The 27,024-nt window shown below is 49.8% G+C and overlaps 1 protein-coding gene across 2 annotated transcripts in view; it reads left to right on the top strand.

Annotated features, from left to right (window-relative positions):
• The window catches only part of SPDL1 (spindle apparatus coiled-coil protein 1), a 1,183,111-nt gene that overhangs the window by 1,007,663 nt on the left and 148,424 nt on the right, over positions 1-27,024 (top strand). Inside the window, exon 12 of one of the 2 annotated variants that reach the window (XM_075344563.1) lies at positions 13,302-13,614. The exons of the other annotated variant lie outside the window; for it this stretch is intronic. Coding sequence (XP_075200678.1) covers positions 13,302-13,380 — 79 coding nt within the window. The 3' untranslated portion in view covers positions 13,381-13,614. Of the gene's footprint in view, positions 1-13,301; positions 13,615-27,024 lie in introns of those variants that run through there. 2 annotated transcript variants of the gene reach the window in all.

The following is a 27,024-nucleotide window of genomic DNA, read 5'->3' as shown; positions in this document are numbered from 1 at the left end:
TGACCACCATCTCCGGCAGAGAACCGACCCCCCCTGAATCCCAGCACTAACCACCATCCCCAGCAGAGAACAGACCCCCCCTGAATCCCAGCACTGACCACCATCCCCAGCAGAGAACTGACCCCCTGATCCCAGTGTCGCGGGCGGAGGAGGGGACGCTGCGCTCTCCCTACTGCTCGGGTCCGGCCGCCGCTGCTGCTGCAGCCTGCTGCTGCTCGGTGGCTCGAGCGATGGGCCGGATCCCGGGGACTCGAGCGGCGCTCCTCGCCCGTGAGTGAAAAGGGGTTTGGTTTTTTGGGATAGTTTATTGTCCGTGACGCCACCCACGGTTGTGGTGATTGTGCGGACACCACCGCTGCTCAGTATGGGGATCCCGGGAGCGGTGACAGGGAGCAGCAAAGTTGTTAGTTTTCCCCTCCGTGGGTAGGGGGTGGTTGTCCCGGGGCCCAGTGATGAGGTGGGGGATGCTGGATGGGAGGGCCGGTGCAGGGCTTGGTGGGGTGCAGGGACGCGGGGGCAGCGCTGTGCCTCACGGCACTGTGGTACTCACTCAGCCTGAGAGGGTGACACAGTTCTCGGTAAAACACACGGCTGGAAAGACGGTTCCCACGGACGGCTGCTGTTGCTTTTCCCCGGTAGTTGACGGTGACGGTCTCTGTCCCTGCACCTAATGAAATGTTGGTAGCGATGGGTTCCCACCGGTAACCCGCTCCCCGACTTGGATATGGGCCGGAGGAGCCCCTCTTTGCCCGCAGGCGCTGGCCCTGAGAAACTGGTGCCTTGGCGGTGGCGGTGTCTCTCTCTAACGGTTGGACTGCTGCCTTCAATCGGGACTTGGTTGTTGGGAGACCCAGAGGTCCCCTTCACTGACGGATTTGGCAAATTCATGGCGACTCCTAGCCTTGCCGGGATCCGAAAGGCCCCTGCCAATGGAGCTGGCTTCTCTTCGTATACCGCTCCGGTACCGCCGGGCCACCACCCGTCCACGGTCCTTTTGGCAACCTCCAAGCAGCCTCTCCTGTAGACAGTCACCGCCGTCTGCTAACCTTGCTGTTCTCAGTCCGGGGCACACACCCGGACCAACTTCAGGCTTTCTCAACTGTCACTATCCGGGGTGTAGGGTGTGGTGGTGTCATGACCTGTGTCCCCTGGCTTGCCCAGGGCATCACATTCCCCCTTAGCAAAATGCAGACCGTCCGCGGGCTGCCCGTCCAACACCGGTTTTATTTTTTTGAAAAGATAAGAAACGGTAACATATACAAATAGAATAACTTCATCCCACATCGGGAGGTGCTTTGCTTAAACGTTACGGAACATTTTTAAATGGTTGCGGCTGCCGCTCTCTCCCACCCAAGTAACCTGGCCCTGATGCTGCCCCTAAGAAACAGGCAGCACCCCTTGACCCCAGTCCTGAACCAGTTACCCGAGCGGGATCTGTCCTTCCCCTCCAGAGGGTAGCCACCGGTTCCGGTGGTGGCTGGGCCCCAGCCTGCTCCACTGCGGGCCCTCCCTCCAACCTGCCTCTCCGGAGGCGGCAACGGTAGCTGCAACAAACATTTTTATTTACAAGCCACTAACGTTTGTGGTTGCCCTGCAAGTTCTCGGGCCTGTTCATAGAGCGTTCCCTATGCATGAACTGTGGATGGTCCCCACGGGGACAACAATGCCGGCAACGGCTGGTTCCAAATCAAGGTGTGAATCAGGTGACTCATCGGTTGATCACTCATCTTTTCAAATCTGTAACTTGTAAACAAACACTGGTGGTCCCAACGGGGACGGTGCAACGGTGCTCCGCTGCCTTACTCGGATTCTTCGGCATCTCCTGAGGGAGGGGGCGCGGCGCTCACACGGGCCTCCTGGCTGCCCCGTAGCTTAGCATCCAGCGCGAACCACCCCCTCTCTCCACAGTGCCGGGTGTACTGGACTATGTCGCCCGGCATCAGGTTACGACCGGGGTGCCCCTCTGGCAGATGAGCATTCACATCCCGCCGGGCTATAAACACTTCGGCCTCCAGGCCCGGTTCATAAATAAATCCATAGCCCCGGCGGACATCAAACCGCCTCACCTGTCCTTCATACAGCGGGCCCCGGACCCGGAAGGTAGCTTGTCTCAGGCTCTCCTTCTCCCGGATCGTACGGGCCACCATCTCCGCCTTCTTTCTTTCTCTCTCACCGATTTCCAGGCCCAACGGTACCGGCTCCCTGTCCCAGTACGGCGCTGCTGCGAGCTCCGGCGCACGGGTCGGGCCCCGCGAGACCTCTCGAACGCTGCCCACTACTATTGATCTGGGCGGCAGGTCCCGCGGTGACTTGGCCTTGGAAGCCACCTTGCAGCGACAACCCGGCGCAACCTCAGCCGAGATGTGGGGGATGGGCACAGGGGCTTTCCTCTGCTGGGCTTCGGCACGGAGCGGGCTATCGGCTCCGGCTCGGGGACTTTCTCGGGGGACGCCTCCGGTTCGGTTTTCGGGGCTTTCCATGGCAGCACCTCCGGTCGGCTACGGGCTCCGGCTACAGGTCGGTCCGCTTGGGCGGACATGCTGGGTATCGCTACCGGTTGCGGTGGTAGCGGGCCTAGTGGCGGGGTCACGGCTTCCGGGACGGGTGGCGAGGGAGGCAGCAGGGCGAGAGGGTTTAGACCGGGTCCCGCAGCCGCGATGACCGGCCCTTCAAGGGCATCGGGGCGTGGGTCACTCACCCTCCCTTCCTCCGCTTCCTCCTCGCGTCTCCGCACGGTCGCTATAACGTCCGCCATGTCGGTCTCTCACTCCTCCATGAGGAGCTGCATTTTGACCTGCAGCCTCTGGTAGAGCTGCGCGGTTCGGATCTCCACCCACGCCGCGGTTCCAGGCGCGGGGGCTACGGTGCTGCAGGACGGCATCCACATGTTGCTGGCGGCTTCTCCCAGGAACAAGATGGCTGCAGAGTCCTGGCGTCCCTGCCTTTATAGCCGCGGCTACATGCACTCTGTTGCCATTTCGTCCCCCTTAGCCTCTTTCCGGCCCCTCCTCTATTGGGGCGGGGTTTTGGCCTTCGCGCCTCCGCTACTCGAGAAGACGCTCGAGCGGGAACTCTTCGCGCCAAAGATGGCGACTTCTGAAATTTTCCGGCCGGACACCTCCGGCGGTCACAAGGCGCACCTCTACCCAACGGCAGAGCGGTAAGATCCTGTTCGTGACGCCAAGTTGTTGCGGGCGGAGGAGGGGACGCTGCGCTCTCCCTACTGCTCGGGTCCAGCCGCCGCTGCGGCCTGCTGCTGCTCGGTGGCTCGAGCGATGGGCCGGATCCCGGGGACTCGAGCGGCGCTCCTCGCCCGTGAGTGAAAAGGGGTTTGGTTTTTTGGGATATTTTATTGTCCGTGACGCCACCCACGGTTGTGGTGATTGTGTGGACACCACCGCTGCTCAGTATGGGGATCTCGGGAGCGGTGACAGGGAGCAGCAAAGTTGTTAGTTTTCCCCTCCGTGGGTAGGGGGTGGTTGTCCCGGGGCCCAGTGATGAGGTGGGGGATGCTGGATGGCAGGGCCGGTGCAGGGCTTGGTGGGGTGCAGGGACGCGGGGGCAGCGCTGTGCCTCACGGCACTGTGGTACTCACTCAGCCTGAGAGGGTGACACAGTTCTCGGTAAAACACACGGCTGGAAAGACGGTTCCCACGGACGGCTGCTGTTGCTTTTCCCCGGTAGTTGACGGTGACGGTCTCTGTCCCTGCACCTAATGAAATGTTGGTAGCGATGGGTTCCCACCGGTAACCCGCTCCCCGGCTTGGATATGGGCTGGAGGAGCCCCTCTTTGCCTGCAGGCGCTGGCCCTGAGAAACTGGTGCCTTGGCGGTGGCGGTGTCTCTCTCTAACGGTTGGACTGTTGCCTTCAATCGGGACTTGGTTGTTGGGAGACCCAGAGGTCCCCTTCACTGACGGATTTGGCAAATTCACGGCGACTCCTAGCCTTGCCGGGATCCGAAAGGCCCCTGCCAATGGTGCTGGCTTCTCTTCGTATACCGCTCCGGTATCGCCGGGCCACCACCCGTCCACGGTTTTTTCGGCAACCTCCAAGCAGCCTCTCCTGCAGACAGTCACCGCCGTCTGCTAACCTTGCTGTTCTCAGTCCGGGGCACACACCCGGACCAACTTCAGGCTTTCTCAACTGTCACTTTCTCTTCCACCTTTACTCCTCTCACTTGCTCCTCTACCACTTCAGTCTTAACTCTCACTCTCCCTAAACTGATCTCTTCACTCCTTCACTTCCCTAGCTTAACTCTCTCTGCCTGGTTTTCCCGCCTCCAGGGCTGTGAACTCCTCGGTGGGTGGAGCCAACCGCCTGGCCCACCCCCTGGTGTGGACATCAGCCCCTGGAGGAAGGCAACAAGGATTTTTGTGTAGCTTTGGTGTACCTATCCGGGGTGTAGGGTGTGGTGGTGTCATGACCTGTGACCCCTGGCTTGCCCTGGGCGTCACACCAGCACTGACCACCATCCCCAGCAGAGAACCGACCCCCCCCTGATCCCGGCACTGACCACCATCCCCAGCAGAGAACCGACCCCCTGATCCCAGCACTGACCACCATCCCCAGCAGAGAACTGACCCCCCCCGATCCCAGCAGTGACCACCATCCCCAACAGAGAACCGACCCCCTGATCCCAGCACTGACCACCATCCCCAGCAGAGAACTGACCCCCCCGATCCCAGCAGTGATCACCATCCCCAACAGAGAACCGACCCCCTGATCCCAGCACTGACCACCATCCGCAGCAGAGAACCGACCTCGTGATCCCAGCACTGACCACCATCCCCAGCAGAGAATCGACCTCCCCCTGATCCCAGCACTGACCACCATCTTCAGCAGCGAACCGACCCCCCCTGAATCCCAGCACTTACCACCATCCCCAGCAGAGAGCCGACCCCCTGATCCCAGCACTGACCACCATCCCCAGCAGAGGACCGACCCCCCCTGAATCCCAGCACTGACCACCATCCTTGGCAGAGAACCGACCCCCTGATCCCAGCACTGACCACCATCCCCAGCAGAGAACCGTCCCCCCCTGAATCCCAGCACTGACCACCATCCCCAGCAGAGAACAGACTTCCTAATCCCAGCACTGACCACCATCCCCAGCAGAGAACCGACCCCCCCCCTGAATCCCAGCACTGACCACCATCCTTAGCAGAGAACCGACCCCTGATCCCAGCGCTGACCACCATCCCCAGCAGAGAACCGACCCTCTGATCCCAGCACTGACCACCATCCCCAGCAGAGAATCGACCCCCCCCCGATCCCAGCACTGACCATCATACCCAGTAGACAACCGACCCCCTAATTCCAGCTCTGACCATCATCCCCAGCAGAGAACCGACCCCCCCCTGATCCCAGCACTGACCACCATCCCCAGCAGAGAACCGACCTCCTGATCCCAGCACTGGCCACCATCCCCAGCAGAGAACCGACCCCCCTGATCCCAGCACCGACCACCATCCCCAGCAGAGAACCGACCCTCCCGATCCCAGCACTGATTACCATCCCCAGCAGAGAACCGACCCCCCCTGATCCCAGCACTGACCACCATCCCCAGCAAAGAACCGACCCCCCCCCCTGATCCCAGTACTGACCACTATCCCCAGGAGAGAATCGACCCCCCCTGATACCAGCACTGACCACCATCCCCAACAGAGAGCCGACCCCCTGATCCCAGCACTGACCACCATCCCCAGCAGAGAACTGACCCCCTGATCCCAGCACTGACCACCATCCCCAGCAGAGAACAGACCCCCCTGATCCCAGCACTAACCACCATCCCCAGTAGAGAACCGACCCCCTGATCCCAGCACTGACCACCATCCCCAGCAGAAAACTGACCCCCTGATTCCAGCACTGACTACCATTCCCAGCAGAGAACCGACCTCCCCTGATCCCAGCACTGACCACCATCCCCAGCAGAGAACTAACCCCCTGATTCCAGCACTGACCACCATCCCCAGCAGTGAACCGACCCCCCCCTGATCCCAGCACTGACCACCATCCTCAGCAGAGAACCGACCCCCCCGATCCCAGCACTGACATCCATCCCTAGCAGAGAACCGACCCCCCCCTGATCCCAGCACTGACCACCATCCCCAAAAGACAACCGACCCCCCTGATCCCAGCACTGACCACTATCCCAAGCAGAGAACCGAACCCCCTGATCCCAGCAGCACTGGCCCCCACCACAGATGGCCCACAGTAGCACTGAGCCCCCCCCCCCAAAAAAATCCAGAACAGGCACACAGTATGAAGCTTACCCACACAGTAAATGAAAGAACTCTCGTTTTTAACTATGAAGACACTGACCTTGGTCTGTGCAGGAAAGAATGTCATCCATAGCGTGGTGTTTTGCAGTAGAACGCTGCATCAGAAACCAGCGTCCGCAAATGGCGAGATGCAGGAGCCAATGGCTTCACCTCGTACATTGTGAAATTAGACCACGCCTCTAGCATGTGGTGGTAGTGATGTCATGCCGGGAAGGAGCCTGTGCACTCTAGCATCTACCCTTTTGCCTCCGCTCCACACATGGCTAATTTGTATAGTTTAAAAATTAGCCATGTGGACAGAGCCAGAGGTGCTGCCCCTCAGCGCTCTTCAGATTTTCCGGTACGCCGTACCGGCACGTACCGCCGCAAAAAAAAGCACTGAGGACAGCTATTTCCTCACATAGCTTTTGAAGTGTATTTTTATGCATTTTGTTTAGATATGACGAGATGGAGATAAGCTCTCCCCTGATTACTGCTTTATAGGCTTCTCAGCGGATAGGCGATGAGATCTGTGGGGACCCGTTAGATTTAGAGTAATTGTCTAAGACTGTCTGTAATCGTCTCTTAAGCCTGCTTTACATGTTACGATTCTGCATACGATATCGTATGCGATCGTAACCGCCCTCATCGTATGTGCGGCACGTTCAATTTTGTTGAATGTGCCGCACAAACGATTAACCCCCGTCACACATCCTTACCTTCCATACGACCTCGATGTGGGCGGCGAACGTCCACTTACTGGAGTGGGAGGGACGTTTGGCGTCACATCGACGTCACGCGGCAGCCGGCCAATAGAAGCGGAGGGGCGGAGATGAGCGGGATGTATACATCCCGCCCACCTACTTCCTTCCGCATTGCTGGTCGGGAGCCGCAGGACGTAGGTAAGATCTGTGCATCATTCCCGGGGTGTCACACACTGCGTTGTGTGCTACCCCAGGTACGATGAACAACCTGACGTTCAATCCATGAGGAATGAACGACGTGCGTGCGATGAACGTTTTACCGTTCATTCGCAATCGCACGGAGCTGTTACACACTACAATGTACCTTACGATGCCGGATGTGCGTCACTTACGACGTGACCCCGCCGACACATCGTAAGATATATTGTAGTGTGTAAAGCGGGCTTTATTGTCAGGGGATGACAATATCGATTCATTGAGCCTCCATGATCTAAAAGCAGCGTATGGCTTCTAGAGTGTTAAGCTGATTGTAACTATCGAATGATCTGATAGAACTGTCGGGAGACTGTCAGTTTTGAGTACTGAAAGTAGAAGAGACTTGGAAATAAAAATATAGTCAAGTCTATTATAGGAGTGGTGTGGATACGAATAATAGGTGTAATCTCGGTCAGAGGGATGGAGGTATCACCAGGAGTCAATTAGAGATAGTGTCTGCAGGGAGTACTTAATATGCGACAAATCTCGGAGGGATAGATGATACCTCTTTGCCGTGGAGTCCAGAAGCGGATCTAGCAATGGGTTCAAATCTCCACACAGAAAAAGTATGCCTTCTGAGAAGAGACTGAACTTCTTAAGAGTGGAGAGAGTCCATTTGATTTGTTTTCTATTTGGGGCGTAGATGCTTCCCACAGTAACTATGGATCCAGACACTAGACCTTTGACAAATATGTATCTGCCCTCAGGGTCTGCCTCACAACCAAGCAGCGAGAGGGGAGTATTTTTTGAGACAGCGATGGAAGCGCCCCTAGAGCCTTTCTGTGGGGAAGACTTGTTGTACCACTGGTTAAAGTGATGTCTATCGAAGTTGGGGAGTTTGTCCGGTAGGAAGTGTGTCTCTTGAAGAGCTAAAATGTCAAAACCTTCCTTGCAAAATCTGGCTAGGGTGGGGGAGTTGAAGCCGTGTGTGTTATGACTAGTAACCCTGATTACCTTATGTATTGGAGCCATGGTGGAGGATGTGGCGAGATTGCTGGACAGCAGGAGGAGAGACCTTCAGAGCAGGGGGTGGGACAAGAGGTAGGAAAGACCAGGGAAGGAGGGGGAAGACGACGTATAATAAGTTCTGAAATATTAAATGGAATAGTAGTATTGCACAGCATCATAGGTAACAGGTGACAAGATAGGCGTCAAATAATGTAAGTCAAATAACTTGAATGTCTAGCCGGCCCGCTGCCTATAAGGTAGACAGATTGAAGATGATAAACATGGCCTGGAGAAGCGCGGCCTCAAGGGGGGCTTTGGTATACCACCTCTGGGGCCAGCCCACGAATGTCCCCGCAGAGGAGCGCTAGTTTCAAAGTCACCGAAGCAGGTCTCCCTGGAGTCATTTAAAAGGAAGTCCAAGTCCCTTCCCCAGATCCACAGAGAAGGAAGGGAAGGGCGGTGGTGTATCAGGCGAGGAGGCTCACGTTAACTTGGGTTTGGTTAGTGTAGATAAATCAGTCTTTACTTGCAGAATTTAGGAGGAGCATTTTAGCTGCCTTTCGTTTATTCTTCTGAGCTTTAAGAGTATGTGGTATGTCATGGAGTGGGATGTGGCATTGGTTGGATCAAGGAGGCTAGATGAATGGTTTCCAGCTCTAGGGGCTTCTCCATTGGGATTTGTAGCTCCTCACAGATCTTGTGAATTTTCCGCTTACGTTCTGGCCTTAATATCACTTATACGTAAAGAAGTCAAGGATCCGGAACTATGTAGTAATTACAGACCAATCTCACTTTTAACTGTTGACTGAAGAATTTTTGCCAGCATGATAGCCAGCCGAGTTGCAGAATACCTCCCTGACCTTATTTCTTCTGACCAGACAGGATTTGTTAAAGGAAGGGAAGGCAAAGACAATGCTATACGTGTTCTACACCTAATTCAATACGCTAATGTCGCAGGCGGGGGGTGCGCTGCTCGACCGCGCTCGCGGCTCGGGTCCGGCTGCTGCTGGCTGCTCGGTGGCTCGAGCGGTGGGCCGGATTCGGGGACTCGACGGGGATCCCGGGAGCGATGACTGGGAGCAGCTGAGATGTTTCTCTTCCCTCCGTGGGTAGGGGGGTTGGTGGTCCCGGGGCCCGGTGATGTTGACGGGGGTGTGGTTAGCAGGGCTTGGCGGGGTGCAGGGTCGCGGGGCCGCGCGGTGCCAGACGGCACGGTGGTACTCAGCCAGTAATGCACACGGAGTCTCTGGTGAAACAAGCGGCTGGATGGACGGGTCTCACAGGCGGCTGCGGTTGTCGCTCCCGGTAGGTTGGAGGTGAATGTCTCTCTCTGCACCCCTAATGTCTTTTCGGCCCCGATGGCTTCCCACCGTTAGCCCGCTCCCCAGTGGTGTGTTTGCCGGAGGAGCCCCTTTTTGCCCGCAGGCTCTGGCCCTGGGAACTCTAGCTGTGGCGGTAGCTGTATTTCCCTTCACGGTTGAGCGGTTGCCTTCAGTCGGGTCTTTGCTGCTGGGGAACCCCGGAGGTTCCCGTCGCTGATGGATTTGACCGGTTTAACGGCGACTCCAAGCCTGGTCGGGGTCCGTAGGCCCTGCCGAGTGGTGCTGGCTTTTCTTCGCTCCTCGGTCCGGTACCGGCGGGCCACCGCCCCACCCCGGTCCTTCCGGTTGTAAGTCAATCGGCCTCGCCTGCAGACGGTCACCACCGTCTGCCAACCTTGCTCTTAGGTGCCCGGGCCACGTACCTGGACACGGCCAGTCAGCTCCTCTACTACCACTTTCCTCAACTGAACTCCAAACTGAACTGAACCCTTTTCCCGCCTCCAGGACTGTGAACTCCTCGATGGTCGGGGCCAACCGCCTGGCTCCGCCCCACCTGGTGTGGACATCAGCCCCTGGAGGGAGGCAACAAGGATTTGTGTGTTCGGCTGATGTGCCTACCCGGGGTGTGGGGTGTGTTGTTGCAGTACCTGTGACGTCCTGGCTTGTCCAGGGCGCCACACTAACCTGAACAAAAATCCCCTGTTCCTACTGGGCACTTAAAAAGCGTTTGAGAGGGTGGACTGGACTGTCCTTAAAGAGACTCTCACACACTTTCACTTCCCCCGCATCTTTCTCAGGCTATACTAATGTACGGTCACCCATCAGCGAGAATTAAACTTAACAAATCCCTAACTATGCCATTTGATATCCAGAACGGGACTAGACAGGGCTGCCCGCTGTCTCCCCTTTTCTTTGTCTTAGTGATGGAGGCCCTTATACATGCCATCAGAAACTGCGGCGATATCCATGGAGTTAAAGTTGGTTGTTTAACCCATAAAACTGCAGCATTTGCTGACCTCCTTATCATCATGTCACAAATCATGAAAGATCTCCCGGTGTTCATATCAATATTGGAAGAGTATAGCTCCCTATCCAATTTTAAAATAAATCCATGCAAATCATAAGCCCTTAGCATAAACATTCCTGACCATCTTATTAACTGCCTTAAAACTAGCTATCCTTTCCTTTGGCCACCCAAACACATCAACTATCTGGGCATCAAGATTAAATGAAATCCTAAGGATCTCTTTGATCTGAACTTTAAACCACTGCTACCCAAGATTTCAGAGTGTATTAATTCTTGAAAGGTCCATATTTGTCATGGATAGGAAGGAAAAATTAAGTCAAGAGCATAATCCTGCCAAAATTAATTTATCTATTTCAGATGCTCCCCAGTCAGATCCCAGACTCCTTTCTATCCAAAGCTAATTCAATTTGTTACAAATACATCTGGAATAATAATAGATCTCATACCCTTTCCCTACTCAAAAATAGAAGAGAAATGGGAGCTCCGAACATACGTTTATACTACAAAGTGGTCTTGGCAACCAGAGCATTGGACTGGATCCGAAATCCTAAAGGGAAGACCTGGGTTGCCATTGAAGACTGTAAGGCTTCCATTCCCCTTTGCACTATTCTCTTCCTACCCCTCGACCTAGGTCCCAAAAGGAAAATTCCTAACTTACTGACAAGGGCTACGATCTCTGGGTGGAAAACTTTGGTAAACACACTGGACCCATCTAGGTCTCCTTTAATCCGCATACCGGAGATTTTGTGTCTCCGCCTGCCAAACATACCACTAACGTTAGGACACGTACCACTGACCAGTCACTAAGCCTGGATATGCCAGTCGATCACTTAATAAAGGATGGTTCGTTATTAACCTACCAAGAATTGAGTTCTCTCCCCAGTTCTGCCAACTTAACCTTCCTACACTATAACAAAATAAAAAATTTCATTCTCCACTCAGTCAGACGGAAACATTCCCAGACTACCAACGAAATTCGAGGCCTTGTCTTCCCAGATGAAACCTCCCCAAAAGTTTCTTTTACAAATCTATAGTCTGCTAGTCACTCATAACAAACCTTAGTCCCTCATATTACATTAGATTCCAGGAAAATTCATACAAAGTGATCACTCGATGATACACTACTCCATCACAATCACACCAATGGTATTCATTCGCCTCCCCTTTGTGTTTGAGGTGCGGAACCGAAGAAGGTTCATACTTTCATATGTGGTGGAGCTGCCCGGTAATTGGTACTTTCTGGTTTGAAATTTCGTCACTTATATCGTCACTTGTATGTGGTAAAGTCCAACTTACCCTAGAAATGGTCCTACTGAATTTCCCGATTTGGCTGACTAATAAATCTTTGTCTAAGCTAGCGGCATTCATTGTGGCAGCGGATAAACTTTTTGTCCCTACCCACTGGCTCACGCCCACCATTCCGTCCAAAAAGCACATCCTAAATAAAATTGACCTTCTATATCGCACCGAACAATTGGCCGCACTCACTCACCAGAATCTGTTTCTTTTCCATAAGATATGGAGCCGCCCTGGATGTCATTTAGGAAGTCTCCAGAATACATATCTATAATTACCATAAGGGACGCAGCCCTGAGACCTGACAGACTAAAGATCATTTCTTAGATATGTTGAGCCTCAACATAACCCTATTAACAAGTATTCTCTCATTCAAGCACTGAAAGAACCAAACACCCCCCCCCCACCTCCCCCCCTCCACCCTCTCCGTTATACTCTCCTTTGTCTTCCCTGTTATTCAATTGCTTTAATATTTTAGACTTGTCTTGGAAAGTTTATATTTAGCTGCCTCTCTAACTTCATTATTATATATTTTAATAGTAACTGTTTTCAGAGTATTGTATGCTGAACCTGGCATCCTACTTTTGTCATTGTATTAGTTTCCATTTGACATCACTTGGGATGTACTGTAATATGTAATTTGAAAAATGTAATAAATATAACATTGAAAAGAAAAGAAAGACTGATTCAGACTCTACTACAGATCCATGTCCTACAGAGTTTCCTTTGCACTTGTACAGGTTCGTAACCATTCCTTCCCTCAGAGACGGAGGCATTCTGCTCTCCACCACCATCCACACCAGTTTAAACAGGTCTGGACAGATGAGATATTCTCCATAGAGCTTCTCTGTAATACTGTCACTGCCCAGGGTCCTGCCAGAAATAAAGGATTTAGCAACACAGAGACTAATTCTTTCATCATCAGAGAGATGTCCATGGCTGCCACACCTGCAGGGTCAAGATGGTTAGTCATACCTGACAGAAACTTAAATTGTGGCTTCAGGGTCAGAGATTTTGTGGGCATAGAGTTCGCTTTAGAAGTCGCCTACGTTCTCCTTCCCCTATCGCATGCTTCCACTCTCATCTCACAGTTCATTCAGGGGCGTGTGGCCGGCATGGAGTTTCCTGTGTTGGACAACTATCAGATGAACTTTTACACAGAGAAACCAGATGGATCTAGGAACTGTGCAGCATGGCCCCACATTGACTAAATAAAGAACTTTTGTTTACAGGCTACTATAAAAAAATATGATATAGGATATAGGCCTATAAACATAGCTCACCTAACCTTTTGATTAGTAGATCCATGTTGGGGGGGGTCTAGGCGGGTTGTTCTTGGATTGATATGGCTTAATCAGCTGGACAACTCGCCAGACCTATCTCCATACACTGTATTATTTAAGCATCTGACACTCCCTTTGCCTAGGATTTTTCTCTAATAGGTTTTGTCTTTATCATGATATTCCCTTTTCTTCCTTTTGGATACAGGTTTTCTAGAAAAAACAGTGTGAACAGTTTACCCAGGGAATGTCTTCAACCATCGTGTTCATTGTCTCCAAACACATGAAGCTAACTGCCACTCCTTTGGTCCGCTGCACAGAAATCTCCCAAATTTTTCATCTCTGTGGACTATTGTACTTATGTTTCAACATCAACTTTTTCTTTAGTCTTCTATGTGCATTTATGTTATTTATTTAATTTCGGGTCCTTTCTTACTTTCCCCCTTTCCACTCCCCTTTCAGATATATTTTTGAGTGTCCGATGGTTTCCGCACACTGCACAAACCTTTATTTTAACACAAACCAACCTTATGAGTTTTCCTGTTAGATAGCACAATGTGTTTCCATTGGCTGTTGCTATATGCACCTTTGTATTTCTGCTATGCTAACTTGTAATAAAAACTAATGGTGGAATGCATAATCTCTGATAATTGAAAAAATTGCTTTTCGGCGCCTGTATAGGGTCATACATTTTATTCATGACAAATCTGTATGTATGGGGTATGAATGTTTTAGTTAATTTTTTTTACTGTTTTTAAAAGAACTGAGAGTCCTCAGTGGTTGATACATTTTAATGGCTAACTGAAAACATAGTAATAACAGCAAGCTGTCGAGACTACTCAGGTCTCTTCATCAGGCTCAGTATAATACAAAATCTGAAGAGTCACATATTTATATACAACAGGACATAGAATGGAGTAGTAAATGAGACAAGTTATGTAAAGCAGAACTAGCAGTATGGGAAGGGGACAAACTGTTGTGGCAGTAAATATTGCAGCAGTTCATAGATAAGGAGTGAGAAGGTTTTTTTGGGAAAATACAAAAAATCCAGCGTAGTCCTCAGGATAGAAACTACCATAATCTCGCCAATATAAAATCCATTCCCTTGTTAGCCACTCCACCCGCTTCCTTTCTCTAGAGCACTCTGGAACGACCGTTCTTGCTGTATTAACCCCTTAACAACCGCGGGCCATAAAATTACGTCCTTGCGGTCATAATGTTACTGCCCGCGGTCTGCCGGCAGCATCATGCTGCGATCGGCACACATCTCAGCTGATTTTCACAGCTGAGATGTGTGCCTGCTAGGCACGAGCAGAATCGTTATCTGCTCGTGCCGTTTAACCCCTTATATGGCGCTGTCAATATGTGACAGCGCCATTATAAGCGCGATCGCAGTAAACATTTACTTACCGCCCGATACCGCGATCACGTGATCACGCGGTCACGTGACTCCCGATAGTTGTCATGGTAGCACAGGGTCATGTGATGACTCCTGTACTACACCTGACTTGCTTTCACTTTCGCTGTGCCAGCGGCACAGCAAAAGAGAAAGAGAGCGAATTGTAGCTGTGATCAGCAGATACTGCAGAGCGATCGGAATGCTGATCGCAATAGCCCCCTAGGGGAACTAGTAAAATAAAAAAAAAAAGTTAAAAAAAAGTTTTAAAAAATAAAAAAAAACAAAAAAACCTAAAAGTTCAAATCACCCCCCATTCGCCCCATTGAAAATTAAAGGGTTAAAAAAATAAAAAATATACACACATTTGGTATCGCCGCGTTCAGAAACGCCCGATCTATCAAAATATAAAATCAATTAATCTGATCAGTATACGGCGTAGTGGCAAAAAAATTCCAAATGCCAAAACGATGTTTTTTTGTCGCCACAACTTTTGCGCAAAATGCAATAAGAGACGATCAAAACGTAGCATCTGAGCAAAAATGGTACCGTTACAAACGTCAGCTCGAGACGCAAAAAATAAGCCATCATTGAGCCATAGATCCCGAAAAATGAGAACGCTACGGGTCACGGAATATGGCGTAAAACGTGCGCCACTTTTTTCGGACAAACTTCCGATTTTTTTTTAACCCCTTATATAAAAGTAAACCTGTACATGTTTGGTGTCTACGAACTCGCACTGACCTGAGGCATCACACCCACACATCAGTTTTACCATATAGTGAACACAGTGAATAAAATATCTCAAAAACCAAAGTGCTATCGCACTTTTTTTGGAATTTTTCTGCATTTGGAATTTCTTTGTCGTTTTCTAGTACACTATATGGTAAAACTGATGGTTTCATTTAAAAGTACAGCTCGTTCCACAAAAAATGAGCCCTCACATGACCATATTGACTGAAAAATAAAAAAGTTACGTCTCTCAGAAAAAGAATGGCAAAAAAAAAAAACGGAAAGCGAAAAATCGGCCGGTCGTGAAGGGGTTAAACTGCATATCATTCACGGCCAATGACTAGGTTGGTGCAGAGATGATGGCAGCATCAGAAACTGCAGAAGATGGTCCAAGTGTTACAAATTGGCGGAATATGTCTTAATGCCAGGTATTAAACCTAACCCCATCCACAATGTATCCAACAAACTTTGAGAATAAATACCCCTTCAAATTGGAAAATGATAGTATTGAGTATTTAGGTATCCGGCTAACACTCTCAGCAGATAAAATGTTATCTTTGAATTATGAGTCCCTGAGGAGGAAAATCCAAGCTGACCTGTAACGCATTAAGGCTACTTTCACACTTGCATTGGACGGCTTCCATTGCTATCCGCAGCCTTGAGGAATTACGGTAACCATTGCAGGAAACCGTTCTATTCCTCATAAACTTCTCTTAGCTATGGATAGCAACGGATGGTCTTGCGTTGCATCCGCTGCACAACGCAGCGTCGTTATTTTGACGCTGTGTCGGGTGGAAGGAATGCTGCATGTAGCGTTTTTTTGCGTCGTTAAAATAGCGCACCTTGATGGATTCCGTTGGAATCCGCCATGGTGTCTAATGATTGTCTATGGTGGCGGATTTCGCCGCTATGAGCTAAGCGGCGGAATCCGCCAACTGACTTCATCACGTTGTACTGCACATGCTCAGCATGTTCAGCAGAACAATCAAAATAGTTTAAAATTACTCCTGGTCTCTCTCCCCCCCTCTCTCATACTCACTGATCACGGGCGCGGCGCTGCACAGTTGTCACAAAGCTCCAGCGGCTTTTCCTCTTTTGAAAAAGCCGGCCGCTGCTTCCCCTGCCCACCGGCACCTATGATTGGTTGCAGTCAGACCCGCCCCCATGCTGAGTGACAGCTGTCTCACTGCAACCAATCACAGCCGCCAGTGGGCGGGTCTATATCGTGCAGTACAAAAAAATAAATAATTAAAAAAAACTGGCTTGCGGTCCCCCCCAATTTTCATACCAGCCAATATAAAGCCACATGGCTGAAGGCTGGTATTCTCAGGATGGAGAGCCCCACGTTATGGGGAGCCCCCCAGCCTAAAAATATCAGCCAGCAGCGGCCCGGAATTGCTGCATCCATTAGATGCGACAGTCCCGGGACTCTACCCGGCTCATCCCATATTGCCCTGGTGCGGTGGCAATCGAGGTAATAAGGAGTTAATGGCAGCAGCCCATAGCTGCCACTAAGTCCTAGGTTAATCATGGCAGTTGTCTATGAGACACATTCCATGATTAACCTGTAAGTGAGTAAATAAACACATACACCTGAAAAAATCCTTTATTTAGAATAAAAGACAAAAAAACACCCTCTTTCACCACTTTATTAAAATCCCCAAATACCCCTCCAGGTCCGGCGTAATCCACACAAGGTCCCGCGACACATCCAGCTCTGCTACATGAAGCTGAGAGGAGCAGCAGTAGAACATCGCCGCTCCTGTGACCTCCACGCAGCAACTGAAGTGAATCGCGCTGTCAGCGGGAACGTCACTGAGGTAATGCCTGTGTGTGTGCGGTGATGATGAGTGCGGTAGTGCGTGCATGTGTGCGGTGATGTGGGCGGTAGTGCCGGGGTGTCTGCGGTGATGATGTGGGCAGTAATGTCGGGATGTGTGCAGTGAAGATGAGGGCTATAGTGTCGGGATGTGTGCGGTGATGATGATGGCTGTAATGTCGGGATGTGTGCGGTGATGATGAGGGCTGTAGTGCCGGGGTGTGTGCGGTGATGATGTGGGCTGTAGTGTCGGGATGTGTGCGGTGATGTCGGGATGTTTGCGGTGATGATGTGGGCGGTAATGTCAGGATGTGTGCCGTGAAGACGAGGGCTGTAGTGTCGGGATGTGTGTGGTGAAGATGAGGGCTGTAGTGTCGGGATGTGTGCGGTGATGATGAGGGCTGTAGTGCCGGGGTGTGTGCGGTGATGATGTGGGTGGTAATGTCGGGATGTGTGCTGTGAAGATGAGGGCTGTAGTGTCGGGATGTGAGCGGTGAAGATGAGGACTCTAGGCTAACGCAACGCGTTATTTCACTGGAATCCGTTGCCTTTATTATCACACTTTTTGCAAGGCATCCGTCACATGCGTTACACAACGCATTGTGACGGATGCTGTTCAACACAAGTGTGAAAGTAGCCTAAGACACATGAGCTATCGTGGCTGGGCAGGATAGCATCAGTGAAAATGTTTATTCTCCCGCAGACATTGTATTTATTCCACAATCTCCCCATCATATTCCCAGTGAAAATACTAAGAGATTCAAGCGATGCTTTTAAAATTTATTTGGCTCGGGAAACAACCCAGAGGCCAGGCGGACACACTCTGCACAGTAAGGGAGGCCTGGGATGTCCCTCAGTGGTCCGCTACTACAGAGCCGCATTATTCCATCAATTACCATTCATATGGAATAATGGTGATGACAGGCATTGGATAACAATTGAAAAATATCTGATGGGAACCTCTAATGTTTCAGCTTTTTTATATGCACACCACACTATAGTCCCTAATAGAAACCGAAACATGTCCCTAACAAGACTCTGGAGCTATGGAGGGTGCTGACTAATAAACTAGACCTTCTACAAATCGCACTGCTCAAAGCCCCCATAGAGACATTGGAGCATTGTATCCCTGATCTCAAATTTAAAAATTGGAAACTATCTAAAATCACATCAATTGGAAACTCGTATGAGGGGAAGGAATTAATCACCTTCTCATCATTGCGAAATAAATACAACGTGCCCCAAAGGAACTTCTACAAATCCGACATTTCCTAGCTGAAAGGAAGGAGCGGATGTCTCTACCACCATCTAAATTATACTCCATGCTGCTGAACCCGATATCACAGATTGGACCGCTTTCCATAAGCTATGATTGTATGCTAGAGAATACCCTGCCCTGTCTAACCACATACCTGCAAAAATGGGAAAAAGACCTAAACTGTACATTCACACCGGATCAATGGCGGGCATCCTTCTTAATTATTGGAAGCCAATCTAAATGTAATAACCACATAGAAAATGCAAGGAAATTATTATATAAGTGGTATCTCACTCCCTATAGACTAGCTAAAATATTTCGTAATTCCACGGACACGTGCTGGAGATGTGGAGACCCCAGTGCAGACATGTTACGCATATGGTGGAATTGTAGTAATATTAGACGTCTGTGGGAAGCAATAAATCATTTAATACTTAAGATGAGGTGTAACAATAATCCTATCCACACAGCAGGCGCTGCTTGCTATTGATCTGGACTCAATTCCCCTATGAGATCCATACAGTTATTGTACATATTATTGTGGCTCAAAGAATAAAAATCGCAAGCTATTGGAAAAAACCCAAATGCCGTACACGGACCGAAAACATCTCACTGATTAATGAAAACTGCCCATCAGAAAAAAAAATTGCTTCATCTAATAATAATTAGGGATGATCGAATACCCTAATATTCGCTTCGCCGAATTTCCGGCGAATACCTCGCCACTATTCGCGTATATTCGACCCCCAATGTAAGTCTATGGGAAACCAGAATAATTTTAGGTTGGACACAACGGTGACCTGTGGTGACTGAGGAAAAGGCTGAAATCAATGGGAAAAGGCTGAAACCATATGGGCACAGCCTGTAGAAGGTGCCTGATTGCATTTCTGGTGTATTGGAATAACGTGCTTAGAGTAGCACGCAGCGTTTACGTAGTCGCCAGAACAGCTCTCAAACCAAAGTAAAAGAGGGGAAATTGCTAAGAAACAGTTTCTAGTGCCTAATCACTGTAATAAAACGTCAAATCAAGCCCCAACCTCCAAAAGAAAACCACTTTAGCATATGTTCACACATTTCGTTTTTACATTTTTCCTTCTTTTTCGATTTGAAAGGGCTGTAACTTATGCATTAAATTGGTGTCTGCCTCACACCTCCTTTTTTGGGACATATTTGACAGCACTTTAGAAGGTCAGCTACAATATGCCCGTTGGGATGTTGACCTTGCCCTCCTCCTCCTCCACCAGCACCACCGGCTCCAGTGGCCCTCTACTCAAATGTAGGAAGGGCCACTGGCTGTCCTCAAATCTGAGACTTCTTAGGGCTCTCGGGTGGGCCCTGTAACATAAAGCCGCCACCAGATTACGACAATTATTGCACACTACCATCCCTGAATGGACATCCGATGGTGCAAGCCACTCATATGTCTGCTACGTTATTGCTTTCAAAAGCTCAGTTGCCGTGTGCGATTTTGTCACTGATACAGATGAGCTTCAGTAGAGCGTGTTGCCACTTAGCTGAGGCAGTGCTGCAGAGATCCCAGCTGGGGAATGATGTCGACGGTTGGACACCGGCGGATGTTGAGAAGGATGCACAGGAGCCAGATGAAGAGTAGGAAGAGGAAGGAGTTGTTGCTGAGTAGGAGGCTTCTGAAACTGTGATTGAAGTGGGGCCCGCTATTTTGGGTGTGGGAATTATATGGGATGTTGCCGGCTCAGACTCTGTACCAGCTGCCACCAGGTTCACCCAGTGTGCCGTCAGTAAGATGTAGCGTCCCTGTCCACTTCCGCTTGTCCACATATCTGTGGTTAAGTGGACCTTCCCTGTTATGGCGTTGGTGAGAGCCCGTTTGATGTTTACGGACACGTGATTGTGGAGCGCAGGGACAGCTCAACGTGAAAAATAGTGGCAGCTAGGCAAAGAGTACCGATATTCTAGCACCGCCAAAAGGTCGCGGAAAGCCTCTGTTCCCACAAGCCGATACGGCAACATCTCCAGGGATATCAGTTGTGCAATGTGTGCAGTTATGGTTTCTGCCCTTGGGTGCGTAACGGGGTATTTTTGCTTCTTTTTGAAGGTTTATGGTATGGACAACTGAACGGAACGCTGGGACACCGAAGCAGATGTGGTCATTGATGATTGAGTTTGGCCAACATCAGGTTGGGAGAAGGAGGCATCAGCGCCACCTTCTTGCACACCAGTTTGGAAAGCAGACAGCCCAGGGAAAGTGGCAGAGTTTTGAGTCTGGAAATTGTTTTTTTCACATAGAGCTTTCAAGCACCTAGTGGTGTGCTTGGCTAACATATGGTTTCTCATGGTGGAGGTGCCCAAGCTGGAAGTATTTCTGCCTCTGCTAAGCTTGGTTTGACAGATTTGACTAATGGCAACCGTTTCGTCCGAAGGACTCTTGGAAAAAAAACTCTAACACAATTGCACCACGGACCCTTGGACTCTGAGATGGCACAGGGTGGTGCACAGACCCTTGAACTCTGTGATGCCACAGGTGGTGGTGTCATGTGCACAGTTGATTGACCTCTGGCAGTGGTAGAAACCCTATCTCTTACAGCCTTTTTGCGGACTATGGTCACATGTTCCACTGCACTCCTGCTCTAGCAATCCATGTCACCCGTCCATGTTGGATAAGTGACCTCATCATCGACCAGGTCATCTTCAAGTTCGTGAAGGTCAGCATCTTCGGTAATGAAGGTTTCAGGCTGACCTGAGGGCAACTGTGTCTCATCATCCTCCAACACTTCCACCTGATTGCCCAGCATTTCAGGGCCAACAACATGGCTTTCTTCTGGCCTTGGGTGCTCAAGGATCTGTGCATCACTGCACACTACGGCCTCGCCTGCATTGGTGGTTAGAGATGAGCGAACCGGTCGCGGTTCGGCTCGAGGTCGGTTCGCCGAACGGAGCTCCCGTTCGAGTTCGGTTCGTCGAACGTTCGACGAACCGAACTCGAACCAATAGGCTATAATGGGAGGCAATCACAAACACATAAAAATGCATTATAAATGTACACATACAGTTAATAAACATTGCCATAACACTTACCGGTCCCCGCGATCCCTCCTGCACGCTGTCTCCTGCCGCTATTCCATCCGATGATCGCTGAATCCTCCCGGTGACCGGCACTGCCAGCAGAGATGCAGGACCTATCGTGACGTCAAAATAGCCATGTGACCAGTCACGTGGCTATTATCTCATTGGCTACAGACTGGTCACATGACTATGACGCGTCATGTAGGACCTGCGAGTGCATCTCTCCGGTACACGGTGCACATTTGTGTATCGCCGTGTACCGGCGACATGCTCTAGCACACGGTCGACTCCCCGTTCCGTTAGGGACCGGCTGACACAGCCGGTCATTAACGGAGATCACCGTTGCCATAGCAACGCAGTTAGCGGTGACGTCACCGCTAACCGCGGCTCCGGGAGCACCGTTGCTATGGTAACGCGTCTGTCAGCGTTACCGCTGTTACCACTAGCAGCACTGATCACTCACGGAGTGAAGGCTGCACGCTGCTTCTCGTGCAGCTTTCACGGAGTGAATGCTCCACGGGAAGCAGCGTCTTCCCCCATGCAGCAGTGATGGAGCAGAGCTGCATTTGTTGAATGAGAAAGACAGAAGACCATGGATCGTGGAGGGCTGACAGGGGGTAATAAAGATGGAGTCTCTAATGTGTCTGTGTATTTATTTCTATTAAAGTATTTTTTCTCTGTGTGGTGTCTTTTTTTTAACCCTTTATTGGAGATTCTTAATGGCCGGGTCAAACGTGCCTGACATTAAGAATCTCTGGCTTAATACTGGCTAGTAAAACAAAGCCAGTATTAACTCATGATTACCCAACATGCCACCCGGCTCCAGGGCTGTTGGAAGAGTTGGATACAGCGCCAGATGATGGCGCTTCTATGAGAGCGCCATTTTCTGGGATGGCTGCGGACTGAAATTCGCAGCAGAGGCACCCAGAAACCTCGGGCTAACCTGTGCTGCGGATTCCAATCCCCAGCTGCCTAGTTGTACCTGGCTGGACACAAAAATGGGGCGAAGCCCACGTCATTTGTTTTTTAATTATTTCATGAAATAAGTGAAATAATTAAAAAAAAACGGGCTTCCCTATATTTTTGGTTCCCAGCCGGGTACAAATAGGCAACTGGGGGTTGGAGGCAGCCCGTGGCTGTCTGCTGTACCTCGCTAGCATACAAAAATATGGCGAAGCCCACGTCATTTTTTTGGTGGGCAAAAAACATCTGCATACAGTCCTGGATGGAGTATGCTGAACCTTGTAGTTCTGCAGCTGCGGTCTGCTCTTCTCCATACAGACAGACCAGCTGCAGAACTACAAGGCTCAGCATACTCCATCCAGGACTGTATGCAGAAGTTTTTTGCCCCCTGAAAAAATTATGTGGGCTTCGCCATATTTTTGTATGCTAGCCAGGTACAGCAGGCAGGTACGGCTGCCCCCAACCCCCAGTTGCCTATTTGTACCCGGCTGGGAACCAAAAATAAAGGGAAGCCCTTTTTTTATTATTTCATGAATTTCATGAAATAATTAGAAAACAAATGACGTAGGCTTCGCCCCATTTTTGTGTCCAGCCAGGTACAACTAGGCAGCTGGGGATTGGAATCCGCAGCACAGGTTAGCCTGAGCTTTCTGGGCCCCACTGCTGCGAATTGCAGACGGCAGCCGCCTCAGAAAATGGCATTTTCATAGAAGCGCCATCTTCTGGCGCTGTATCCAACTCTTCCAGCACCTGCCTGCTATACCTGGCTAGCATACAAAAATATGGCGAAGCTCACGTCCTTTTTTTGTAGTTTTTTGGCAAAAAAAATAAAAAATGCTTCCCTGGATTTTCCATTGCCAGTGAAGGTAACACCAAGCAGTGGGGGTTAGCAGCCAGTAGCTGCTTGGATTACCCTTAGCTAGCAATACAAAAAATGCTGCGGGAGCCCATATATATTTTTTTTAATTATTTATTTAAATAACTAAAAACAAAATGAGCTTCCCTGTATTTTGATCGCTGGACATCACAGTGCTGTAAAAATAAATCTTTAAAAAAATGACGTAGCGCTCCGCGGTATTTTTGATTCTCAGCGCAGATAAAGCAGACAGCTATGGGTTGCTACCCCCATCTGCCTGCCGTTACCTTGGTTGGCAATCAAAATACAGGGAAGCCCATTAATTTTTTCTATTTAAAAAATAGTTAAAAAAAATGACGTTGGGTCCCCCCATTTTTGATAGCCAGCTAGGGTAAAGCAGACGGCTGTAGCCTGAAAACCACAGCTGGCAGCTTTACCGTGGTTGGGGATCCAATGTGGAGGTCCCCTCAGGCTCTTTTTTATAATTATTTTATAAATATTAATAATTACACAATAAAAGTAGGGTCCCCCCCAAATTGGATCACCAGCCAAGGTAAAGCGGACAGCTGTAGTCTGGTATTCTCAGGGTGGGAAGGTCCATAGTTATTGGGCCTTCACAGCCTAAAAATAGCAGGCCGCAGGCACCCCAGACGTGGCGCATCCACTAGATGCGCCAATCCTGGCGCTTCACCCCAGCTCATCCCGTGCCCTGGTGCAGTGGCAAACGGGGTAATAAATCGGGTTGATACTAGCTGTAAAGTCACCTGAGATCAAGCCCAGCAGTTTGTGATGTCATGGCGTCTATTAGATACCCAACATCATAAACTGTCAGTACTAACAAAAAAAAAAAAAATCGACAAAAGAAATTTATTTGAAAAAACAGTCCCCAAAACATTTCCTCTTTCACCAATTTATTGTAAGAAAAAAAATAAAGGGGTCCCACGACGACTCTGGACCGTCTAGAATAATATGGGGGGGAGACACTCAGGGAACGTATCCCCCATTTTCTAGGAGTGCGGACTCTTCATGTGAGGAGTGTGGGTGCAATGAATCTGCACTCACTCTCCCCGGGTCCATAGCAGCAGAGTCCATGTCGTAATGGTTGCTACCAAAGCTGCAATGCCCTGCTCATGAGGTAAGGGCATGCCTAATCAGGAGAACTACTGTAGAGGAAGCTCTGCTCACTGGTATATAGGTGCTCAGAGGTAATAATAGATAAAATTAGTGAGTAACCTCGGCACTCTAAATCTCCCAGACTAAGTCAGTAAGTCACAACGGATAGTAATGCAAAATCACTCTTTATTGGTCCGTATTAAGAAAAAAAAATTTTTCATAAGCATATATGTTTTTGTCCAAAACAAGTTACAAATGACGTTTCGGCCTGAGCCTTCGTCAGATTGGACTTATCTGCATGTAATCATGAAAAATGACAATAATCAGTATCACATAAGAGTGAGAGAACAATAACATAAACTCGAACAATGTAGAGGTACAATTGGGATGCAGCAAAAAAATTGCAACACAGCAAGAAATGAAACACATGATACAAATATCATAATACAGTACAAGGACAATATAGTAATGACAAATATGGGGTCAGAGTAGGCTTAGACAGCTCTGGTACGAAAGAGAGGTCAATCATAAAGTAACATGTGCAGTAGGTGTAGAGCTACACTATGCATGGCAGAGCTAATGGGTAGACCGACCATAGAAAAAGAACGGAGAAAAAGTGGAGAAAAAGTGGAGAAAAAGTGGAGAAGAAGTGTTTGTTCATGCCAGATGGGAGATAAATAATTTTTTACCGGCGCTGTCATTTACTGTAACGTGATCATCGGTGTACGGTGTATACCTGTGATCACGTGAGCGGGGACCGGAAAAACCGTCCTGAATCATGATCTCCAGGGTCTCAGCTAGCCCTGAAACCCCGGAGATTTTCTGACGCCGGGGGGCGCTATTCACTTATTTCTGCCTGCTGTTTATAAACGGCAGATCAGAATAAGGCTACATTAACACGACCGATCCATTTTTGCGGTCTGCAAAAAACAGTCCATTTTTTTTCACGGGTGCATCCGTGTGGCATCCATTTCCGTTCCGTAGACGGTCCGTATCTCATCTGTTTGTCATCCGTGTGCCTTCCGTTTTTTTGTGTACTGCAAAAAAACTGAAGGAGGGTAAATGCATAAATTTACCCTGGATCCATAGCTTCATCCTACATGAGGTGGTCACATGTTCACTCCAGTGCCATTTTGTACTGCTTTTCACAGCGTAGAGCGCTCTGGTGATTTTCTTGTGATTGTACACTTCATATCAGTCTTTTCTGTCATTATAATGGCAGAAAGACACATAATGTCCCACTCTCCTGCATTTTGTAATTTTTCACCCTTTGGTGCCTTTCATGTGGCACTAAGGGGTGCTTAGCTTTGTATTTAGCCAAAAAAAAATGAAAAAAAAAAAAAATGACGTAGGGTTCCCCCTAGTTTTGTAGCCAGCTAGGTTAAAGCAGACGGCTGCAGCCTGCAGACCACAGCTGGCAACCTCACCTTGGCTGGTAATCCAAAACTGAGGGCACCCCACGCTGTTATTTTAAATTAAATAAATAATTTAAAAAAAAAAAACACGTAGGGGTCCCCCCAAAATTGGATCACCAGCCAAGGTAAAGCAGACAGCTGGGGTCTGATATTCTCAGACTAGGGAGGTCCATGGTTATTGGACTCTCCCCAGCCTAAAAATAGCAGGCCGCAGCCGCCCCAGAAGTGGCGCATCCATTAGATGCGCCAATCCTGGTGCTTTGCCCCAGCTCATCCCGCGCCCTGGTGCGGTGGCAAACGGGGTAATATATGGGGTTAATACCAGATGTGTAATGCCACCTGGCATCAAGCCCTGGGGTTGGTGAGGTCAGGCGTCTATCAGATACCCGACATCACCAACCCAGTCAGTAATAAAAAAAAAATAGACGACAAACACATTTTTATTTGAAAAAACACTCCCCAAAACATTCCCTCTTTAACCAATTTATTAGAAAGAAAAACAAATCCAGGTCTGGTGTAATCCAAGGGGTTGCCATGATGATCCACACTGTCCCAGTCAATGAAGAGCAGGATGTTCCCCATTGGCTGGGAGAGCAATGCAGTGACCTGAGCTAACATCAATGGGTCAGCCCAGGTCACTGCAGGGGATGACAAGTGCTGCTGTCAGCGAGGTACATTACCTGCGCTGATCTCCAGCACACTGACAGCACCTGTCACTGAGTTCAATGACCGCCGCCTTCACAGCCAAGTATCGCGAGAGGCCCGTGACGTCACCGCTAGTCAGTCTCGGGTCGGAAGCGAGAGAAGGTGATATGACAAGCGGCGGCCAAGGAGGACAGTGACAGCGCTGAGGTCGGGATGGCGGACTTCATCACCGCAGGTAAGCCGAGCGGGACCATGTGTGCAGAGTGTGTGTGCAGAGTGTGTGTGTGTGTGTGTGTACGTGTGTACATGCCGCGGGCAGGAGGGGGCGGTGCGAGCTGAGCGGGGAAGTGTGGGCTTCCTGCACGTAACTAGGATAAACATTGGGTTACTAACCAAAGCGCTTTGCTTGGATACCCGATGTTTATCTTGGTTACCAGCTTCTGGCAGGCTGCCAGCGATGGCTCCTGCACACTGTAGCTGTAAAAAGCCCTGCTTTTTGCTGCTAGAACCGTTCTCGAACGTATCTAGAACTATCGAGCTTTTAGCAAAAAGCTCGAGTTCTAGTTCGATCTAGAACAGCCCCCAAAATCACTCGAACCGCGAACTGGAGAACCGCGAACCGCGCTCAACTCTATTGGTGGTGTTGCGCAGTGAGAGGCAAGAAAGTTCAAAGGGTCCCGTAAACAGTTCCT

The sequence above is a fragment of the Anomaloglossus baeobatrachus genome, chromosome 4 (assembly GCF_048569485.1).
Source record: "Anomaloglossus baeobatrachus isolate aAnoBae1 chromosome 4, aAnoBae1.hap1, whole genome shotgun sequence".
NCBI lineage: Eukaryota > Metazoa > Chordata > Amphibia > Anura > Aromobatidae > Anomaloglossus > Anomaloglossus baeobatrachus.
Note: the sequence above shows the minus strand (reverse complement) of the source record. Positions and strands in the feature narration are given on the sequence as shown.